Genomic DNA, 22352 nt, shown 5'->3' with positions numbered 1-22352 from the left:
CAGATATGCAGCTCAGGGTGGACCAGCTATATTTCTGCTCTGGTGAACCACCCTCTAAACAAGTCCTCAGCCTTTATTTGGGCTGGATTTAAAATGTGATCCTTCAAAATGAAGTCACTCCTGGATGACATTCAGGGGGCAGGAGCTGAAACGGAAAGGTGTGGGAAGAGGCTGCTCCCCACAGACGTGGAGAAAATGCTGTAACTGACGCCCCACAGGACAGAAAAGCTAGGCTGGGAGGAGGTGAGCCTTTTGGGTTGTCTGCCTCTCACCTACCCCATTTGTTTCCCCAGGTATTTCTACTTCAGCCCCTCTCTGCATAAGCAGCTCCTCAACATGAGGCACAGTCTCCACTTGACCTTCATGTGTCTGAGTCTCCTCACTGGAAGGTGAGCTTTGCTACCCCACGGTGGCTTTGAGCTGAACTGCTTTGGGTTTTGCATGTGGTGGGAGGGGCAGCAGCGCTTTCTACTTAGCAACGGTGAGACAGAACATCAGGCCTTCACCTCCCTGATGCACCAGGACAAATGCAACTTCTTGCCAGTTATTCTATCTGGAGAAGTCAAGCTTCCAAAAGGGTCATAGATGGATGAACCCCTTGGGTTTGGGGGGGAAGGTGCTTGCAGTGTTCCCAAATTAGCATGACACTGTGATATATAGCAAATGGGTAATAAAATGGAGTGGGATCGGGACATGTATTAGTTCAGCAGCTGAAAATCAGAGATTTCTCTTTGGGGAAGTTACTGCTCGTATCTGAGCACAACCACACACAGACATGCAAACACAAGCTCAAGTCTGTGTGTATGCATGTTTATCCACACGTAAGCAAGCATGTGCACCGAAACCCGTTTTCTTTTCCAGGATGTGTATCCAGGGGAATCAGTTTAACATCAAGGCCAGCAGAAGTGACAAGCTGTCCCTGCCTGGCTTTGAGAATCTCACAGCAGGATATAACAAGTTTCTCAGGCCCAATTTTGGTGGTAGGTCATTCTTTTTGCCCAGGACATCAATTCAAAGAGATAGGAACAGAGACAATATGCAGACAAGGGTTTCAGGAGGTTTTAGTCGACTGCGTTTTCTGACCTGCAACCTGTTAAGGAGTGGCAGTGATGGATACAGACAGCTGCCAATGATTTTTCATGCTACCTTGGAGAAAGCGCTTTCTCTGGTCTCTCCACCTGCAGGATACAGAAATACTCCTCCCCACTGAGGAGGTTCCTAGAGCCCCCTCACAACCTCACACACGCTGTCTGCCTTCTGCCCACACTTCCAGTGTCATTATTCAAGGAACCCACCATGTCTCACCAGGACTACTCCACCTGGTCCTCCTGCCTCAGCCTGCTTCCTCAAGGCTAACCCTCTACTCTGCCACCTGGATGACCCCCCTTGGTCCTTTGCCTGCTCAGAATACCTGCCTGCTTCCCAGCATCCTCAGCGTACAGTCCAGAGCCCTTTGCATGGCACACCAGGTGCTCCCCAGCCCAGCTTCTATCTGTCTGTCAGTCTCATCTCCCCAACTTCTCCCGACTATGCCCTGCTACAAATGTGCCCCCTGACCTCCTTGGCCTCCCTGGTCTCCGTGCTTTTTGCTGAGACTGTTTACCTGTCAAGAATGGCTTGTTCCAATTTGACTCCCTGGTGAAATGTCAGTTTTCCTTCATGTCTTAGATCAAAGGCTTCCTCCTCTGAGCAGCCCACCCAGATTCCTCCAGGCCCCATCCCCTTTCTTCACACTTTGTTTTAAACATATCTCCAAGTCATAGCCATTACCGGGTGATACTGTCACTGGCTTTATGTCTGTCTCAGCTCTAGGCTGCAGTCCCCTGGGGGAGTCTTGCTTTATTTACCTCACCAAACCCAGCAGCATCTCGGTACTTAACAGATAGCAAATTATCAATTAACATTTGTTGGAAGAATGAGGCAAGGAGGGAAAGAATGAGGCCACCACATACCTCCTCACAGGGTCTCAGCCTCTCTGTTTGTAAAATGCAAGACTGAACCAACGAGGTCACTAATGTCTTGTTACCTCGAGCAGAAACTAGTAGAAAGAGCCTTGGAGTGGAACAAACCTGAGTTTGGCTCCTTGGCTCTACTGCTGGGCAAGCATCTTAGCTTTCTGAGCCTCAGTTTCCCTTTCTGTAATTGGGGGTCATATTATCTGCCTCACAGGGAGGACTGAATGAAATGAAGTGTGTAAATACAGCATCAGGATGCAGTCTATTTTCATCCCTTTCCTTCTTGCTCCTCCCTTCAGATGATAAAATTCTCTGGTCAGATCTAGCATTAGTGGGTCAGTCCAGGTCCTCTGAGGAACAGACACTGGGAGGGGATTATCCGTGCAAGATATTTATTGGGGCCATATCTATGACAAAATATGGGGCAGAAAAAGGAGGAAGCTGGAGAACTGTCAGACCGCAATGCAGGTCTGACCCCAGTGGAAGGAGGGAGGGAGGGAAGGAAGGCTGGTGGAGGAGTCTTAGACTACAGTGCGATTCTAAGTGTGTTTGGAAAGGCCACCAGGGAGTTCTTGAGCTAAAGTTCCCATCAGAGGAGTCTCCCATCTCTGTGCCTCCCAGGAACAGGCCTGCCTTAGTATTCCTGCCATGCTCAGTCCCTGGTGGGATGCAGCCCATGGGAAGCATGGCCTCCGAGCAAGTGTGGTGGAAGATTTCAGAGCACAGCAGCTGGGGCCAATCACACCCCCTTCGGTTGGAGATTGAGAGACGCAGCTTCCTGGCCACACAATTAGGATTTGAGGTCCTTACGTTAAGGGACCTTGGGGGGCTTCAACCTCCTCTGGTTTTCCCAGGAGCAACTGAACACTAATGACAAGCACAAGAGTCTCCACATCTGGTTGGGTCCACTCAACAATTTCTCTGCCTCCCAGATCCCAAACAATTAGGCCAGGACACTGCCTTTTTTTTTTTTTTTTTTTTTTGCGGTACGCGGGCCTCTCCCTGCTGTGGCCTCTCCCGTTGCGGAGCACAGGCTCCGGACGCGCAGGCTCAGCGGCCATGGCTCACGGGCCCAGCCGCTCCGCGGCATGTGGGATCTTCCCGGACCGGGGCACGAACCCGCGTCCCCTGAATCGGCAGGCGGACTCTCAACCACGGCGCCACCAGGGAAGCCCTGCACTGCCCTTTTTGTTGCTTGCTCACGGGCCAACAAGGTACAGAGTCCTAGGGTAAGGTGCCCCTTCTGAGCCTGGAGTGGACCTACGGGGACGTGAGGCCCAGATCCACCTGGGGCAAAAATGGGGCAAGGGGTCATCAGTCAAAAGGAGGGGAAGGCACAACCCCCACCCCTTGTCACGAGCCTGTGGCACGCTGCCTTCTACAGAACCTACATTTACAAGGCAGCCTCGAGGCCCACGGAGGGAGTGTTGCTCTCCGTAATGTCTGTCCACCCAGTTCTCGGACCCTGATGTCCTTGAGCGACAAGACCTCTACAGGGTTTTTCAGGGACTGAGCTGGACAGCACAGGTTTGCAAGCAGGCCCTCCTGAACTCTGCCCAGAACCTGGCTTTGACCTCTTTCCTAGGAGAAAGCTGCCCTCTGGTGGCACAGCTAACTTCTATAACTCAAGGGGAAGAAGGAGCAAACTCCGGTCTATAAAAAAGCCAACTGAAGGAAGGCCTAGACTAGACTACCTAGAAACAAACTAAACAAACAAACAAAAACCCACACTGAGGCTGGAGCTCTTGTGTGTTTTCCATTCTCCATGTTTCTCAAGGGGCGGGGAGGGGGGCAACCAGCACTGACCCACTGCCCACTGTGTTCCAGGCACATAAGATAGATCCTGTAACCTTCCCAACCCAACCCTTGCTGGCTAGCATTAGTAGCTCTATTTTACAGGTAAGAAACTGTAGAACAGAGAAGTTTAGCAATTTGTTCAAGGTCACACTGCTATGATGTGGCCAGCAGAGGTTTCAAACACTCTGACTCTAAGCTCCTCTTCTTAACACTGCACCTTGCTGCCTTGAGGGGCAGAAAGCCGCTTAGCACCATAACTCCTTCAGCACCCTCCAGGGTCTGCTCTCAAAGATCTCCCCCTTTCCCACCAAGTATTAACACTAAGTATTAAGTTAATTATTGTTAATTGCTTTGGCTTTAAAACTCCACTTCCAAATTCTTACCTATATCCTGTGGCTTGGTTTCCTTCAATCGATCATTAGGCTGCTCTGTCTGATTCCCCCCAGTTTGCTGTTTCTAAGCGTCCTTTGAATTTGGCCTCTCCTTTTCCTGGTTAACGCGTTGTCAGTTTCCAGAGGCGTCCCCAGTTATCTTGCAAGTGAATGCTACTCTATCTGTTAACCTGGTGAGGAACGTTTTTGCTTTTCCAGAATTAGCTAAGATCACCGGAGGAGAGGGGAAGGGAAGGGAAATGCTGTTTACTAAGTGCCTGGTAGGATGTGACAGGAACAATGCTGGGGGCTTTGTACAGATAATTATTTCTGAGCACCTTCTAGATGTCCAGCCAGGCGGGCACTTCATGTCCATTCTCTCTTGCCACCACCCTGCAAAGAAGCTGTCACACACCTAGTCTCATTTAACCCTGTCCGTGACCCTCTGATGTCATTAGCATTATATTCAAACCTGCAGGTGAGAAAACTGCAGTTCTGAAGGATCTGGTAACTTTTCCCACATCGAAACTCACGTCTTTCTGACTCCTGGGCTTTTGTTCCACATGTCCGGCCTAAGGAGGAGTAAACGTCCCTGGCCTGGCCTGGCCGCCGAGAATCGTGGCTCCCAAACCTCAGTCCTGAGAGCTAAGACAGGCCCTCTCAGGAGTCTGGCCCATCTGCTGGGACTCCAGGATTGAGGCCCAACATCTGCACACCAGATGAAACGTGGACAGCTCTGCAATTCTAAATAGTTTAGGGTTCTTGGAGAATAAAGGAGGTGGAGGAAAGTGTCAGGAGGTGAGCGGGAGCTCAACCATGAGCAGTCTTGAATGCCATCTTGTGGTAAATTTACTTGGTTGTGGGGGGGGAAATATATTTGTGTACAAATTACCAAATCTCTATTACATTTCTAATGAGTCCCTTGCAAGCACCATAGGAAAAAATCTCCAAGTAAGAAGTAGCAAATACCGCTACATTCTTTAAAATATACACTAATTAATGGTGTGGTCTCTCTCTTATGTATTTAGCTAACTACATATTTGTGTATTTTTTTCATACAAAAGGGAAGCACACTCTACATAGTGGTTCCTCCTGAGATGGGGAGGATAGAAATTAACCTTTTATTTAGAAGTAATTTATATACTTCTAAATTGTTTAAAAGTTTCCAATAGGCATAATTTTCTAACATATGCATATTTTTTAACTGTGCTAATGTAGGGTTAGGAAATCTGTTTGTGTTTCTATGGAAGTCTTTCTGGTTTTTCTTCATTCTTAGGAGAACCTGTTCAGATAGCACTGACTCTGGACATTGCAAGTATTTCCAGTATTTCAGAGAGTAACATGGTAAGTGTGGCCCCCTCATCTTCCACCCAAGGAGCCCCTCTCCTGTGTTTTATGAGGACACATGTTCTAGCTACTCAGAGCAGAACAGAGACTTACTTGGAATGGCAGAAGCTGGAGACCTATCCTGAAACTCCAGACAGTGGAAGATGCTTGTAAAACAGATCTTCTGAGTATCAGAAGGAAAGTGGATTCAAAGGCTAGGAGGGGAGAAATGAGGGAGTGGAGTGGGTGTACCTGGTGAGGGATAAAAGTGGGGGACAAGAATAAAAGTGCAGGGGGGAAGGCTGAATGTCACATGGTCCCTCACAGAGTGGGAGACAAGCTGATGAAAACCAACAATCACATAACTGCTTTCAACCGTCCTCTCACTTAAGACAACACGTTATAGATAAGGTGACACTAAAGGCAGTTTAGAGGGTCCACTGTGGACTCTGGGTAAATCCTGGACAACCTAAGCACCTTGCTCACCAAAACCTTCAGCAATTTGGTGTGGCCTCTGTGATCGAGGGCAAGTAAGCTAAGACCCTGAACATGCTCCTGTGGGGCCCCCTTTTGGCAGTGGGCGTCACTATCCAGAATCAATAAGGTGCTTTGTTCTCTTATTGCTACAGGCCACCACCTCAAGACAAACTTTATTTACCCATGTCTACTGTAGTACGTGCTCTTGACCTCAGTGGAGGTGGGTAGGGGAGTAAGACTTGACCCTTTTCCTTCCGTTTTCTGAGCTTTCTCCCTCCATCCATTTCCTCCCCACCGGCTGCCCCCTCAGGACTACACAGCCACCATATACCTCAGACAGCGCTGGACGGACCAGCGGCTGGTGTTCGAAGGCGACAAGAGCTTCACTCTGGATGCACGCCTAGTGGAGTTCATCTGGGTGCCAGACACTTACATCGTGGAGTCCAAAAAGTCCTTCCTCCATGAAGTCACTGTGGGAAACAGGCTCATCCGCCTCTTCTCCAATGGCACAGTCCTGTATGCTCTCAGGTAATTGGATACCTGCGACCTCAGGGTTGGAGGAGAAAGAGCGGGGAGAAAAGGCAAAGGAATTCTGAACAGCGCTCGAATAACCACGTACCCTTCTCACGTGCCTGCCTTCTTAGATCCCTGTCCCCACAGCAGCAGGGCCCTTTCTCAGTCCAGTTTGGCTCAACAAGAATCTACTGAGAATGTGTGCTCTGTGCCAGGCCCGTGCTGGACACTGCGGATATGGAGCTGAATAAGACACTGTCCTGACACAGACACATAAGGAAAGGAAGTCAGGGCGCTGGGGCCCCAAGGTGGAGAGTAGGTTAGTGATTTGGGGTGATGTTAGAGGATGCTTTCACAGGACTCTGAGCTGAAGCTTAAAGAGTTAAAGGAAGTTCGCCAAGAAGAGGTAAGGGGAACAGCAAGAGCAAACAGAGAGGTGATACAAAGAACTTTCCTTTCGTGGGGCTCAGCGGGGTGGCGGTGGCTCCAGAATACATCTTTACTTAGCTGAGTCATTCTTGTATGGACAGAGAAGCAAAGCATAGTCCTCCAAGCCTCACCACCTGTAGTCACAGGCTCCCCTTTGCCCCTTCTACAAATCCCTGAGGCCAAAACTTCCTCCCGCCCAATCGTTCATCGAGCCGCTGGTTGGCAGGAACAGGGAAGATGCCCCCAAAGTGCTATGTAAGGCAGCCCACAGGCGGAGGACTCATCGCTGCCTGTGCCAGGGCTGGACAAGGACTGCAAACACTGCTAGAGGCCTTCAGCAGAAGGTCAGGAACCAGATATTCATGAGGCTGATCTTAAATCCCAAGTGAGAGGCTGAAGTTATAAAACAAGGACTGAGCTAAGCAATGAGCTGAATTTTCGGACCGTTTATCTGACACTCCTCAGCTGCACTGAATTTTGCAAAGGTCAGCCAGAACGCCAGCACCTCTTTCAAGAAGTCCAATAGACCTCTCCCTTGACCCCACCTCCAGTCAATGTTAAGGTGCCCCTTCCTCGTATTCCCACAGCACGTGTGTGTGTGTGTGTGTGTGTGCATGTGCGTGTGTGTCTGTCTGTATTATGGCACATAACACAGTATCCTGTACAAGGATTACAAGTGATGGATGACGATTAATAGCCTGGCTCTAGAGTCAGACAGATTTGGGGGCAAGTTCTTGCTCTGTGACCTTAGGCAAGTCACTTGACTCTCTGAGCGCCAGTTTCCTCAGCAGCAAAAGGAGAATAATAATATTTCCTACCTAGTAAAGCTACTTTAAAAATTCAAAGGGATAATTCATGTGAAGCAGCATTTTGCATAGGCACGGACTCCTCATGGGTCTCTCCTGAAGAATAAGTTTCAAAACTGAATGAAAAAGCATCTCAAACAAGCCAGTGAATGATTCTGTTCTGCAATGTTGTTGCAAGTTTGCCTCTGAATTGCCAACATTCCACCTTCCTCCACTCTGGACCCCAAGCTTTAACTGAGTCTCACAGGTGTCACTTAGCACAGAAAAACTCAGGACTGCTTTGAATGTAGGCACCAAGTCACACATTCACTGTAAGAGTCAAGGTGAAGGTTCTCTTGGAGTGGCCCTTAAGAGGGAGTGTATACTTTCTATAGCATCCTCATAACACTCTCTATGAATCCATTTTTCCTTTCTTAGAATCACAACAACCGTTGCATGTAACATGGACCTGTCTAAATACCCCATGGACACACAGACCTGCAAGTTGCAACTAGAAAGCTGTGAGTATACATCGTGTGGGCCCCTTAGATGATTTTCTGGGGTGACTCAGATCTGTGCTTTCATGAAGAGTGTCCTATACATAGTGGCCTTTCTCTCCTTGATGTTGATTACAATGGGTTCAGACCTTCTGGGTGTACATCCGGAGAGATCTGGAGACCGCTCAAAACCAAACCTTACAGTATTACATCTTTGGGAGAGGACCACTGTGCATTGGCACCAAATATTTCTACCTAAAAGTGGATAAGACAGCCAAGCAAACAGGGGTCAATAGGACTAGGAGGGGGCCTCAGAATCTGCTAACTCATGGAAGCCAGAAAGAATACAGCAGAAGTTAGAAATGGCAAGTATACAAAACAATCACTGACATTTATTGCAAGACTGCTTCCACCTTCTAAAATAAATTGTTTTGATATATATATAAAGCTTAATCTAGTAATGTCAGCAAGTGGGCATCTAAACTGCAATCTGGGGATTTTCTTGTGATGAGGAAGGAGGTTTTACTCTAAGTTGATGTGTGTCAAATGAACTCCTGGCACCGTGAGTGATCTCCATGATTCCTTAGTAAACCACTCTGAAATGCCCACCATGGGGAGGTGGCACCAGTGATACGTGTTCTGGGAAGAAAATGCCGCATAGAGGAGTTATCAAGGTATCAAGGCATGGCTCGTGCAAGAAGGAAAAACTACAGTCAAGTGCTGGAAACCACTGGGCACTTCTTACATAAGGACACAAGTGGCCAACATCCAAGAAACACAACCATTATGAGGCAGCGTTTTTCAGAGGTAGACATTTAATTAAAGACTCAGGCAGGCAGATTAATTACCTTATTGATTAAATGCATGCAAAACCTTCTTGAAGCAATACAGCTGTTTGGGGGCAGACTAAAACTTGAGGTTATCAAAAAGAGAACTCATTTTCAGCCCCACATAGAAAAAGCAATTGCCCTCCATGGATGGCTGTGCTCATCTCAAAACCCAGGAGTGAGATTCTCCTGGAAACTTTAGCACTCTGCTTGCACAAATATCGTCCCCAGTGAGCAGAGGAAGCTTTCATTGAATGTTTACCAGCAGTTATTTGGGTACAGAAACCTCACCAAGGGCATTTTTCCTGAACACCATCCCTAGACAAGAATTGATACCATCCCACAGTTGCCCATATCCACTCAGGGACAGAGCAGTGAGAATGTAATGACTGTGAACATTTACCAGTTGTAATAGCAAAGTATCTAAGTAGAGGCTTGTACAACTTACTTTTTTAGATATGTTTTTTCTTTGGGATTCTAGGCCTATTTGGACAGCTGGCTTCAGTAAATGAGGGCGTGCTTCCAAGGGAAAGTGCACAGACAATGTTTACCTGGAAATCCTCTAAGAGCTCATGACTACTTCTCCCCCCTATGGAGGCGGAGATAACCACTGACAGACAGTGGATACCATAGGTTAAGACTTAACAAAATGTTAGTCCCAACACTGGCATCCCACTTCTCAGTAGCCTTGGAGAATGAAGTTCCAGGTTTAAGATCACAGGTATCAGAATCACTGGGCTTTTCCATTCACTAGCTGGGTGACTTTGGGTGAGTAGAATTAACCTGAGTTTCCTCATCAGTGAAGTAGGAAAAATAATAGTATTTGACTCAAAGAGTTATTTTTAACAGCTTTATTGAGGTATAAATTACATACCATAAAATCCAACCATTTTAAGTGTACAATTCAAAGGTTTTTAGTAAATTTTCTGAGTTGTGCAGCCGTTACCACATTCCATTGTTAGAACATTTCCATTACCCCAAAGAGACTCCTAATGCCCATTTACAGTCACTCCCCATTGCCACCACCAGCTCCCGACCACCACTAATACACCTTTTGTCTCTATGAATGTGTCTTTTCTAGATATTCCATATAAATGGACTCATACCACATGTGGTCTTTTGCATCCGCTTCTTTCACTTAGCATAATGTTTTTTAGTTCATATATGATGAAGCATATATCAGTACTTTAAGTACTTTATTCCTTTTCACTGCTTTATTCCTTTTTATTCCAGACAAAAGAATACAAGTAGTACAAGTCTCTTTGGCTTGTTTCCGCCTTTCACCTGTTATGAATAACACTGCTGTAACATTTGTGTACAGGTCCTTTTGTGGACATGATTTGATTCTGTTGGACAGATACATAGGAATGAAATGCTGGGTTAAATTTATGTTTAAGTCTTCAAGAAACTGTCAAACTGTTTTCCAAAGTGGTTGCACCATTTTACATTTCCACCAGCAATGTTCCAGCTTCTCCACATTCTCACCATCTGTTGCTGTCTGCCTTTTTAATTACAGCCATTCTTCTAGTGGATGTGAAGTGGTATCTTATTGTGGTTTTGATTTGCATTTCCCTAATGACTAATGATTTGAGCATCTTTTCATGTGCGTATTAACCATTCATCTATCTTCTCAAAGGTATCATTTGAGGATTAAATGAGATGATAATGTTGTAAAGCACTTAGAAAGGTAATTGCTTACTAAATGATAGATATTATTATTATCATCATCCATGGGCTTTGGTATTCAACTTTCTTGAGGTACAATCCTGGTTTGTTTTTCATTTGCACTGGTATCCTGAGAAACTTATGCAACCTCTCAGAATCTGATAATTTTCATGTATAAAATGGGCAAAACATTATAGTTCCTCAATTCTAAGGCACAGCATTTATTGAATAATAACATTTGAGGAAAAATGTAAGCTCTACTTTATATATATCAAGTATAAGGTCCATTTCTATTTTATTTTTTAAAAAAGCTTTAAATAATGAAGAAATATGCAGGTCTACCTTGCAAGCTCATGAGAACCTTAGAGACATAATGTGTAAAGGACATAAATGTTTAATAAAAGGTAGCTATTATTACTATCATCAGCTATATTGGTAAAACTGCTTTGGGATTTATCAAACACCTATGTTGACACACATCAATAAAGTAGCTGGCTGAAGGTTTTTTGTTTTTGTTTTTGCATTTATGCCAATATGAAAATATGAATAGACCAACTGTAAAGTCCCTGAGAACCCCCTCCGAGGTGTTAGACTGTCCTGAAAAGCAATGTCTAGCACAGGCCTTTGTGGGTTCACAGATACATGTTCAAAAATATCATTTAAATAATGATAGAGGCCATTTCTAGTTGCTTATCATCTACCAGGTCTATACGATGCTTAGCATAGAAACGGTTCTCAGCTGATGGTGAAAAGCCCTAGCAGGTCATCTCATTCTGAGTAGACACTGCAATTACACTTGAGAAATCATGCCAAATTTTGCATGGGATCATCCTTGGACTTAGCACCATCAAGACAGAGCTTCTGTTTCCTCCATATCACAGCATTTTCCAGACCAGTTCAATCTGCTACCTTCTTCTGCTGATCAGGGCACTGTTTCACTTGCCAGGGGGCTATGATGGGAATGACGTGGAGTTCAGCTGGCTGAGAGGGAATGACTCTGTGCGCGGGCTGGAGAACCTGCGGCTTGCTCAGTACACAATACAACAATATTTCACGTCAGCTACCAGATCGCAGCAGGAAACAGGTAACTCGTGGGACAAACTGCACAAAAGCAAAAGAGCTGAGTTGTATTCTGAGTCAGAAATATCATCTTTTTTCCACTTGGTCCCTTTGGGGCCCAGGAAGCCCTCTGAGGTGCGGTGGGGCAGGAGGGGTTGGGCTTGGCACTTTTACCTGCTCCACACCTACTACTGAAAAGGTCCCCAAGGGGCTCACAGTCTAGTGAAGTAGATGTCAAGGAAACCAGCAGTTATGATGCTGCAGGAATACTATGACAGAGAAAGGCACAAGAAGAGGATCCTGGGTGAGGGCATTCCCACAAATCCCCTTCTCTACAACCGCAATTTCTTTCATTGAAACTATGATGACAGTTCATGATTAACTACGTTTTGGTGAACAACAGATGGCTTCATGTGAATATAGTGAAGTTAAACATCCCACAGGGAAACCACTCTGCTAGGTGAGCAGGGATGATTTCCTATCCCTTGTTCACCCTATCAGGAAATTATACACGATTGGTCTTGCAATTTGAGCTTCAGAGGAATGTCCTGTATTTCATTTTGGAAACTTATCTTCCTTCCACTTTCCTGGTGGTGTTATCCTGGGTTTCGTTTTGGATCTCCCTTGATTCAGTTCCTGCAAGAACCTGCATTGGTAAGTAGCTCCAACGGGAGATTTCTAAGAACTGGGTTATTAGGTCCTTATTTTTTTTTTACCTTCTACCATTGTTTTCATTGATATTCCCAGGGCAGTTCCAGGAGCTGGTTTCTTGAGAGACTCTTTTACAGAGAGAGAAAGAGAGACAGAGAGACTACTTTAGGAATAATGCATTTTTAAACTTGTGTTTGACAGTGACAGATAAGGGAGAATTGTGATTCGATGGCCTATTGTCTGTTATTTTGTTACTGAACTCCTCCCTCCAGTGAGAAGACAGAAGGTGAAACATTTAGAAAATCATATCACTCATATCTCTATAAAATAGACAAATCAACCCTTTTCCAGAAGGCCACAGACTTTTCAGAATGAGCTATGCTCTATTTCTGAGGCCTGTCCTCACCTTGCCAAGTCTTGAAGGGAGACAGTCTGCCACGGGGTGATGGAAGGTTCACTGCCCACTGAAGTGGGTACATTGCTTACTTTTTTTCCCAGGAGTGACCACTGTATTGTCAATGACCACACTGATGATTGGGTCCCGCACTTCTCTTCCGAACACCAACTGCTTCATAAAGGCCATTGACGTGTACCTGGGGATCTGCTTTAGCTTCGTGTTTGGGGCCCTCCTGGAATACGCAGTTGCCCACTACAGCTCCCTACAGCAGATGGCAGCCAAAGATAGGGTAAGAATTTTGAGGGCCCTATATATGATTCATCACCTGTGCCATATACTGGTCTGTAGAGATGACCTGGACCTGGTTCCCGACCCCCAGTGATTCAGCTTGCACCAGTGATTCTCATCCTTGTTCAGTTGGGGGAATCTGGAAGTCGTGACACCTTTTAAAAAAGACTGCTCTTTTCACCAAATACAGTGAGATATTAATATGTTTAAATTTCCAGCAGAAAATAACGGTGTTATCTGTATGCAACATAAAATCACAACCGCAAGAACAAGCATGCATGAAAAACCCAGTATCAAACCTAACATGATCAGCTGCTTATGTTTCAGATTAATATGTATTTAATATTTATTCATTTGTCGCATTTTTGTTTTCCTAAATTATACAAGTAATGGTTTACTGAAAAATGTATGGAAAAATTAAATTGTGGCAAATTTCGTAATTAGCATATTTTTCTGCTAACAGGGAAAGACTTATTATCTGACTTAGCTGTGAAACACCACGGTCCAGCTCTCAGAATAATAATAATGATTATTATCAATTGAGCATGTATGTGCCAGACACAGTCACAAGCTCTTTGAAAATATTATGTCATTTAAAATGCTCGTAACAACCCAGTAAGGCTATCTCCATTTCTATAGTTGTGGGATCCGAGTATGGAAAGATAAGTGACTTATCCAAGGGGACACAGACAGTAAGAGGCAGAGCTGGGATTCGCACCAGCCAAATCTGCTTGGCTCCAAAGCCTGACACTTACCTGTTATTCCCACTTGAAGTGGGCAACGGGCCATGCCCTTAACTATTATTCTCTGCAGGCCTACGGAACCCTGGGATTCTTTGGAAGCCCAATTTGATAGACGTTAGCATACTAAAGCTCCTGTTAACAGGCAAAAAAATGACAGGGATCCAGTGCAGAAGAGCTGCCCTACTTCAGCAAGGTGCCAGGACTGCACAGGGTCCAATGGTGAGGAAATGGGGATTCAGAATAGCCCAAAGATCCAGTTGCCTTCTCTCTTGTGTTTAACTATTGTGAACAAGGTTTCACAATTATATTACTCAAGTACCAAAGGCAAATGATCATATGTGCCAGCCAAAGAATAGGTATTTCATTTATTTTACTCCCTGTAGGCTTTCTTTCTTTAAAAATTATTTATTTTTTAAATTAAATTTATTTTTTAATTGAAGTAGAGTTGATTTACAATATTATATTAGTTTCAGGTGTACAGCATAATGGCTCGGTATTTTTATACATTATACTCCATTAAAAGTTATTACAAAATAATAGCTAATATTCCCTGTTCTGTACAATATATCCTTGCTGCTTACTGTTTATATCACCTTATCCCATACCCCTATCTTGCCCCTTCCCCTTTCTTTTTTTTTTTTTTTTTTTTTTTTTTGCGGTACACGGGCCTCTCACTGTTGTGGCCTCTCCCATTACATAGCGCAAGCTCCAGACGCGCAGGCTCAGTGGCCGTGGCTCACGGGCCCAGCCGCTCCGCGGCATGTGGGATCTTCCGGAACGGGACACGAACCCGTGTCCCCTGCATCGGCAGGCGGACTCTCAACCACTGCGCCACCAGGGAAGCCCGCCCCTTCCCCTTTCTTTCTCCCCTCTCATAGCCACTCGTTTGTTTTCTATATCTGTGAATCTGTTTCTGTTTTGCTATTTACATTCATTTGTTTTATTTTTTAGATTCCACATATAAGTGATATCACACAGTATTTGTCTCTCTGTCTGACTTATTCCACTAAGCATAATATTCTCTAGATCCATCCACATTACTGCAAATGACAAAATTTCATTCATTTTTATGGCTAGCTAATATTTCATATATATATATATCACATATTCTTTATCCATTTGTCTGTTGAGGGACACTTGGGTTGCTTCCATATCTTGGCTATTGTAAATAGTGCATCTGTGAACATTGGAATACATATATCTTTTTGAATTAGTGCTTTCATTTTTACCTGGATATATACCCAGGAGTGCAATTGCTAGATCATATGGTAGTTCTATTTTCAGTTTTTTGAGGAACCTCCATACTGTTTTCCACAGTGGCTGCACCAACTTACATTCCCACCAACAGTGTACAAGGATTCCCTTTTCTCCATATCCTAGCCAATATTTGTTATTTGTAGACTTTTTGCTGATAGCCGTTTTGACAGATGTGAGGTGATATCTTATTGTTGTTTTGACTTGCATTGTTCTAATAATTAGATATGTTGAGTATCTTTTCATTTTCCTGTTAGTCATCTTTTTGTCTTCTTTGGAAAAATGTCTGTTCAGGTCCTCTGCCCATTTTTTTGATTGGGCTGTTTTTTTTGATATTGAGTTGTATGAGCTGTTTATATATTTTGGGTTTTTTTTGTTGTTGTTTTATTTTGTTTTTTTAGCTTACTTTTTAAAAAAATTAATTAATTTATTTTAGGCTGCATTGGGTCTTCATTGCTGCGTGCAGGCTTTCTCTAGCTGTGGCGAGCAGGGGCTGTTCTTCATTGCGGTGCGCGGGCTTCTCATTGCCGTGGCTTCTCTTGTTGCAGAACATGGGCTATAGGCGTGCGGGCTTCAGTAGCTGTGGCTCGCAGACTCTAGAGCGCAGGCTCAGTAGTTGTGGCACACGGGCTTAGTTGCTCCGCAGCATGTGGGATCTTCCCGGACCAGGGTTTGAACCTGTGTCCCCTGCATTGGCAGGCGGATTCTTAACCACTGTGCCACCAGGGAAGTCCCTGTTTATGTATTTTGGATACTAACCCCTTGTTGTTCATATCATTAGCAAATATTATCTCCCATTCAGTAAGTTATCTTTTCATTTTATTGATAGCTTCCTTTGCTTTGCAAAAGCTTTTAATTTTAGGTCCCACTTGTTTAATTTTTGCTTTTGTTTCTTTTTGTCTTAGGAAAGTGATCCAAAAAATATTGCTATGATTTATGTCAAAGAGTGTTCTGCCTATGTTCTCTTCTAGGAGTTTTATGGTTTCAGGTCTTACATTTAGGTCTTTAATCCATTTTGAGTTTATTTTTGTGTATGGTGTGACAAAATGTTCTAATTTCATTCTTTTAAAGCTGTACAGTTTTCCCAGCACCACTTATTTAAGTAACTGTCTTTTCTCCATTACATATTCTTTTCTCCTTTGTCATAGATTAATTAACCATAGGCAATTCTGTTCTGTCCTATTGATCTGCGTGTCTGTTTTTGTGCCAGTGCTATTTTGATTACTGTAGCTTTATAATAGCATAGTCTAAAGTCAGAGAGGGTGATACCTCAAGCTTTGTTCATTTTTCTCAAGATTGCTTTGGCAATTTGGGGTCTTTTTTTGTTCCATATGAATTTTAGGATTATTTGTTCTAGTTCTGGGAAAAATGTCATGGGTATTTTGATAGTGATTGCATTAAATACATAGATTGCTTTAGGTAATATGGACATTTTAGCAATATTATGTCTTCCAATTCATGAACGTGGGATATCTTCCCATTTCTTTGTATCATCTTTAGTTTTCTTCATCAGTGTTTTATAGTTTTCAGAGTATAGGTCTTTCACCTCCTCAGTTAAGGTTATTCCTAGGTATTTTACTCTTTTTGATGTCATTTTAAATGGGATGGCTTTCTTGCTTTCTCTTTCTGATAGTTCATTATTAGTGCATAGAAAAGCAACACATTTCTGTATATTAATCTTGTATCCTGCAACTTTACTAAATTCATTAGTTCTAATAATTTTTGGGTGGAGATTTTAGGGTTTTCTATGTAAAGTATCATGACATCTGCAAGTAGTGACAGTTTTACTTCTTCTCTTCCAATATGGATGTCTTTTATTTATGTTAAATAGAAGTGGTAAGAGTGGGCATCCTTATCTTGTTCCTAAATTTAGAGGAAAGTCTTTCAGCTTTTCATCATTGAGTATGATGTTAGCTGTAGGTTTGTAAAAATTGACCCTTATTATTTTGAAATATGTTCCTTCTATACCAACTTTGATGAGAGTTTTTATCATGAATGGATGTTTTATCACATGCTTTTTCTGCATCTATTGAGATGATCATGTGATATTTATCATTCCTTTTGTTAATGTGGTGTATTACGATTGATTTGCAAACACTGAACCATGATTGCATCTCTGGAATAAATCCCACTTGATCATGGTATATGATCCTTTTTATATATTGTTGGATTTGGTTTGCTAATATTTTCTTGAGGATTTTTGCATCTATATTCATCAGAGATATTGGACTGTAATTTTTTTTTACTGTAGTGTCTTTGCCTGGTTTTGGTATCAGGGTAATGGTGGCTTCATAAAATGAATTTGGGGGTGTTCTGTCCTCTTCAGTTTTTTTGGAATAGTTTGTGAAGGATAGGTATTAGCTCTTCTTTATATGTTTGGTAGAATTCCCCTGTGAAGCAGTCTGATCCTGGACTGTTGTTTGCTGGGAGGTTTTTTAGTTTAGTTTTGTTTGTTTGTTTTTTACAAATTCAATTTCACTACTAGTGATTGGTCTGTTCAGATTGTCTGTTTCTTCTTGATTCAGTCTTGGCAGGCTGGATGTTTCTAGAAATTTGTCCATTTCTTCTAGGTTGTCCAATTTGTTGGCATATAACTGTTTGTAGTATTCTCTTATGATTTTTTATATCTCTGTGGTATCAGTTGTTATTTCTCCTCTTTCATTTATTTTATTTGGGTTTTCTCTCTTTTCTTCTTGGTGAGCTTGGCTAAAAGGTTTATATCAATTTCGTTTATCTTTTGAAAAAACCCAGCTCTTGGTTTCATTGATCTTTCCTATTATTTTTTTGGCCTCTATTTTATTTATTTCCTCTCTGATCTTTATTATCTCCTTCCTTCTGCTAAATTTAGGCTTTGCTTGTTCATCTTTCTCTAATTCCTTTAGATGGTAGATTAGATTGTTTATTTGAGATTTTTCTTGTTTCTTGAGAAAGGCCTGTATTGCTATAAACTTCATTCTTAGAACTGCTTTTGCTGCATCCCATAGATTTTGGAAAGTTTTGTTTCCATTTTCATTTGTCTTGAGATATTTTCTGACTTCCTCTTAGATGTATCCATTGACCCATTGGTTTTCTAGTGGCATTTTGTTTAGTCTTCAAATGTTTTTGTTTTTTTCCAATTTTCTTCCTGTAATTAGTTTCTAGTTTCATACTGTTGCGGTTGAAAAAACTGCTTGATATAATTTCTGTCCTCTTAAATTTACTGAGACTTGTTTTGTGACCTACCATATGATCTATCCTGGAGAAAGTTCCATGTGCACATGAAAAGAAGGTTTATTCTCCTGTTTTGGGATGGAATGTCCCATAGATATCTATTAAGTTTAACTGTTCGAATGTGTCATTTAAGACCACTGTTTCCTTACTGATTTTCTGTCTGGATGATTTGTCCATTGGTGTAAATGGGGTGTTAAAGTCCCCCATTATTATTGTATTACTGTCAATTTCTCCCTTTATGTCTGTTAGTATTTGCTTTATATATTTTGGTGCTCCTGTATTAGGTGCATTTATGCTAACGAGTGTAATATCCTCTTCTTGTATTGATCCCTTTATCATTATATAATGCCCTTCTTTGTCTTTCGTTATGGACTTTGTTTTAAAGCCTATTTTGTTTGATATGAGTATTGCTACCCTGGCTTTCTTGTCATTTCTGTGTGCATGAAATATCTTTTTCCATTCCTTCACTTTCAGTCTGGCTGTATTTACCTCGTTTGTAGGCAGCATATAGGTGGGTCTTGTTTTTTAATCCAATCAGCCACCTTATGTCTTTTGATTGAAGCATTTAGTCCACTGACATTTAAAGTAACTACTGATAGGTATGTAGTTATTACCATTTTATTACTTCTTTTCCAGTTGTTTTTCTGGTTCTGCTCAGTTCTTCTCTTTTTGTTTCTTGCCTTGTGGTTTGATGATTTCCTTTAATAATATGCTTATGTTCCTTTCTATTTAGTTTTTGTGTATCTATTGTAGGTTTTTGACTTGTAGCAACCATGGAGTTCATATATATTGACCTATAACTATACCTACTTGTTTTAAACTTGTAGTCACTTAAGTTCAAACACACTGTAAAAGATCTACATTTTTTACTCCCCTCCCCCACATTTTGTGTTTCTGATGTCATATTTTACATCTCATGTTTATCCTTCAACTGTTTTTTGCAGTTATAGTTGCTTTTACAATTTTTTGTCTTTTAATCTTCGCACTGGCTTAAGTGGTTGGTCCTCAAGTCTTACTATATATTTGCCTTTCCTAGTGGGATTTTCCCTTTCCTCTAGATTCTTCTTTTCCACTTAGAGAAGACCCTTTAACATTTCTTCTAGGGTAGGCTTATTATTGATTAATTGTTTTAGTTTTTGCTTGTCTTAGAAGTTCTTTATCTCTTCTTCAATTCTAAATAATAATCCTGCTGGGTAATATAACCTAAGATGCTGGTTTTTCCCTTTCAGCACACTGAATATATTATACCACACCCTTCTGGCCTGCAAAGTTTCTGCAGAGAAATCAGCTGATAGCCTTATGTAGGTTCCCTTGTATATGATTCTTTGTTTTTCTCTTGTTGCCTTTAGAATTCTCTCTTTAACATTTGGAATTTTAATTATGTCTTGGTGTGAGTTTGTTTGAGTTCAGTTTGCTTGGGACCCTCTGTGTTCCCTGTACCTGGATATTTGGTCCTTCTCTGGGTTTGGGAAGTTTTTAATCATAATTTCATCAAATACATTTTCCATCCCCTTCTCTTTTTCTCTTCTCCTTCTGGGACCCCTATAATGTGAACACTGATACACTTGATGTTATCCCAGATATCTCTCAAACTATTCTAATTTTTTTTAATTTGTTTTTCTTTTTGCTGTTCTGATTGGGTAATTTCCATTTTCTATCTTCTAGACCACTTCTGCATTTTTCTGTATCATTTAGTCTGCTTCATTCCTTCTAGTGTGAGTTTTTTGCTTTTTTTTTTTTTTTTTGAGGTACGCGGGACTCTCACTGCTGTGGCCTCTCCCATTGCGGAGCACAGGCTCCAGACGCACAGGCTCAGCGGCCATGGCTCACGGGCCCAGCTGCTCTGCAGCATGTGGGATCTTCCCAGAACAGGGCACGAACCCGCGTCCCCTGCATCGGCAGGCGGACTCTCAACCACTGTGCCCTAGTGTGAGTTTTATTTCAGTACTGAATTCTTCATTTCTGATTGGGTCTTTTTTTTTCTTTGGCCACACCATGTGGCCTGTGGGATCTTAGTTCCCTGATCAGGGATTGAATCTGGGCCCCCAGCAGTGGGAGCATGGAGTCTTAACCACTGGACCACCAGGAAATTCCCAAGATTGGGTCTTTCTTTATATTTTTTTAGTTCCTTGTTAAAATTCTCACCACGTTCATCTATTCTTTTCCCTAATTCAGTTAACATTCTTATTACCAATGTTATGAATTCTTTATCTGGTATTGTTTATTTCTGTTTCATTATTTATTTTTTCGGGGGTTTCTCTTGCTCTTTCAACTGAGACCAGTTCCTTTGCCTTTTCATTTTGCTTAAATGTCTCCACCTCTATGAGTTTAGGTGAAAGAGTTACCTATTGCAGTCTTGCATGGGCATCCTTATGTGGATATGTCCCTATACAGAGCGCATGTGCCCATTGCTTTTGCTGGATTTGGTGTTGACGCATGTCATGTCTTTCCTCAGGGTGTGCTGGCAGCTATCACCTTCTGCCACCTTCTGCTGGAAGAAGGTGGGACTGGAAATGGAGGGGCTAGAGCTAGAGCCTGTTGTGAAGTGTGACTTCCCTTCTGCTCAGTGGCCATCACCACCCTATTGGTGGTGGGATCTGATCCCAAGTTGCTGGAGCAGAAGCCCTGAGGGTTGGGCCCATGCTGGCTCTGTCCCCTTTAAATGTATGTTTTCCCCTCTCCCAGCACTGGGGAAGTGCTGAAGCAAGGGAGGCCTGTGGGGGCTCTCGGCTTGGGTAGGCTGCAGAGAGAGGGCCGAGTGTACTGCCCTCCGATGTACTGCCTGTGCAGACACCAGCAATTGTTGCCCTTGCTCTGCTCAGATGAAGCCTTGAGTCCAAGTCCCCTTTGTCCTTCATAGCTGATCATTCCCCCAGCCTCTACCACCCCTGCCCTGTAGGGGAGCCAAACAACAGGGCAAGCAGGACTTGTGTGGATGCTCTGTGTGTATGGGGTATGGTGGCGAGCTATGGTGGTCAGCCACTGTCAAGAGTCCTGGGCTGCTTCTGATGTGCTGCCTGAGTAAGAGTCAACAATGGCTGCCACCACCCCACCCAGACTCTGCCCTGGTACCAGGTTGCCTCTGTGCCCCATGGAGTTTTCTTCCCAGACCAGGTTGTCTCTGCGTACCGTGGAGTTTTCTTCTAAGTCTATGTTGTCCCAGCCATGGTGGAGAATGGCAATTCCATGGGACTGCAAGGAGCATCACTATTTCTGTTTGTGTGGCAAAGTCCTTAAGACACTGCTGATTTCTATTAACTCTCATAGTCAATTATTCCCTCCTCCCAGGAATAGAATGGAATTCATCAAACACCTACTAAATGCTCTACATAATTTACGCCATTTAATCTTCCCATCAGTCTCAAGAGGTAGTATTAATGTCATCAACATTTTGCAGGCAAGGAAATTGAGTTCTAAAGGGATTAAGGTGACTAAAATTTCACAATAGTGAGAGGCAGAATGGGATTTGAACCTAGGTCAGCTAGTTTCAAGGTCTGAGCAATTAACATTTACCACACGGCCCTGCACACCTAGAATGGGCAATGGTTATTCTTCCCATTAGACAAGCTGATGACCTAGGGACAGGTGCCTATAAACAGGATAATAGGACTGCCAAATCTTGCTTACCAGCCAATTTATGAGGCACTCAGTACTGGTCTCTCCTAAACCTAATTATTCAATACTAAGGCCTCTAAGTATATAAATACCCACTTACTTATTTTGCTGAGTCAAGTCTATCAATCTAACTGCCCTGTTTATGAACTAGGGGAAGGCAAAGGAAGTGGAAGAAGTCAACATCACTAACATCATCAACAGCTCCATCTCCACCTTTAAACGGAAGATCAGCTTGGCCAGCATTGAAATTTCCAGCGATAACGTTGACTACAGTGACCTGACAATGAAAACTAGTGACAAGTTCAAGTTTATCTTCCGAGATAAGATGGGCAGGATTGTTGATTATTTCACAATTCAAAACCCCAGTAATGTTGATCGATATTCCAAACTCCTATTTCCTTTGATTTTTATGCTAGCCAATGTATTTTACTGGGCATACTACATGTATTTCTGAGAGTATGCTGAATTGTTTGCATGTCATAGGTCTTCAACA

General features: G+C 42.9%; 1 protein-coding gene across 1 annotated transcript; it reads left to right on the top strand.

Annotated features, from left to right (window-relative positions):
• Window positions 1-336: 336 nt before the first annotated feature.
• GABRP (gamma-aminobutyric acid type A receptor subunit pi) lies at window positions 337-22313 on the top strand (the record flags this gene model as incomplete). The annotated part of the gene is made up of 9 exons (XM_082837486.1): window positions 337-389; window positions 862-980; window positions 5400-5467; window positions 6237-6454; window positions 8092-8174; window positions 11589-11726; window positions 12203-12355; window positions 12851-13038; window positions 22011-22313. 9 exons carry the CDS (start codon window positions 337-339, stop codon window positions 22311-22313), a joined length of 1323 nt encoding a protein of 440 aa, XP_082693612.1.
• Window positions 22314-22352: the final 39 nt, after the last annotated feature.

This window comes from Leucopleurus acutus (assembly GCF_964270905.1).
Source record: "Leucopleurus acutus genome assembly, chromosome: 3".
Classification (NCBI taxonomy): Eukaryota; Metazoa; Chordata; class Mammalia; order Artiodactyla; family Delphinidae; genus Leucopleurus; species Leucopleurus acutus.
Note: the sequence above shows the minus strand (reverse complement) of the source record. Positions and strands in the feature narration are given on the sequence as shown.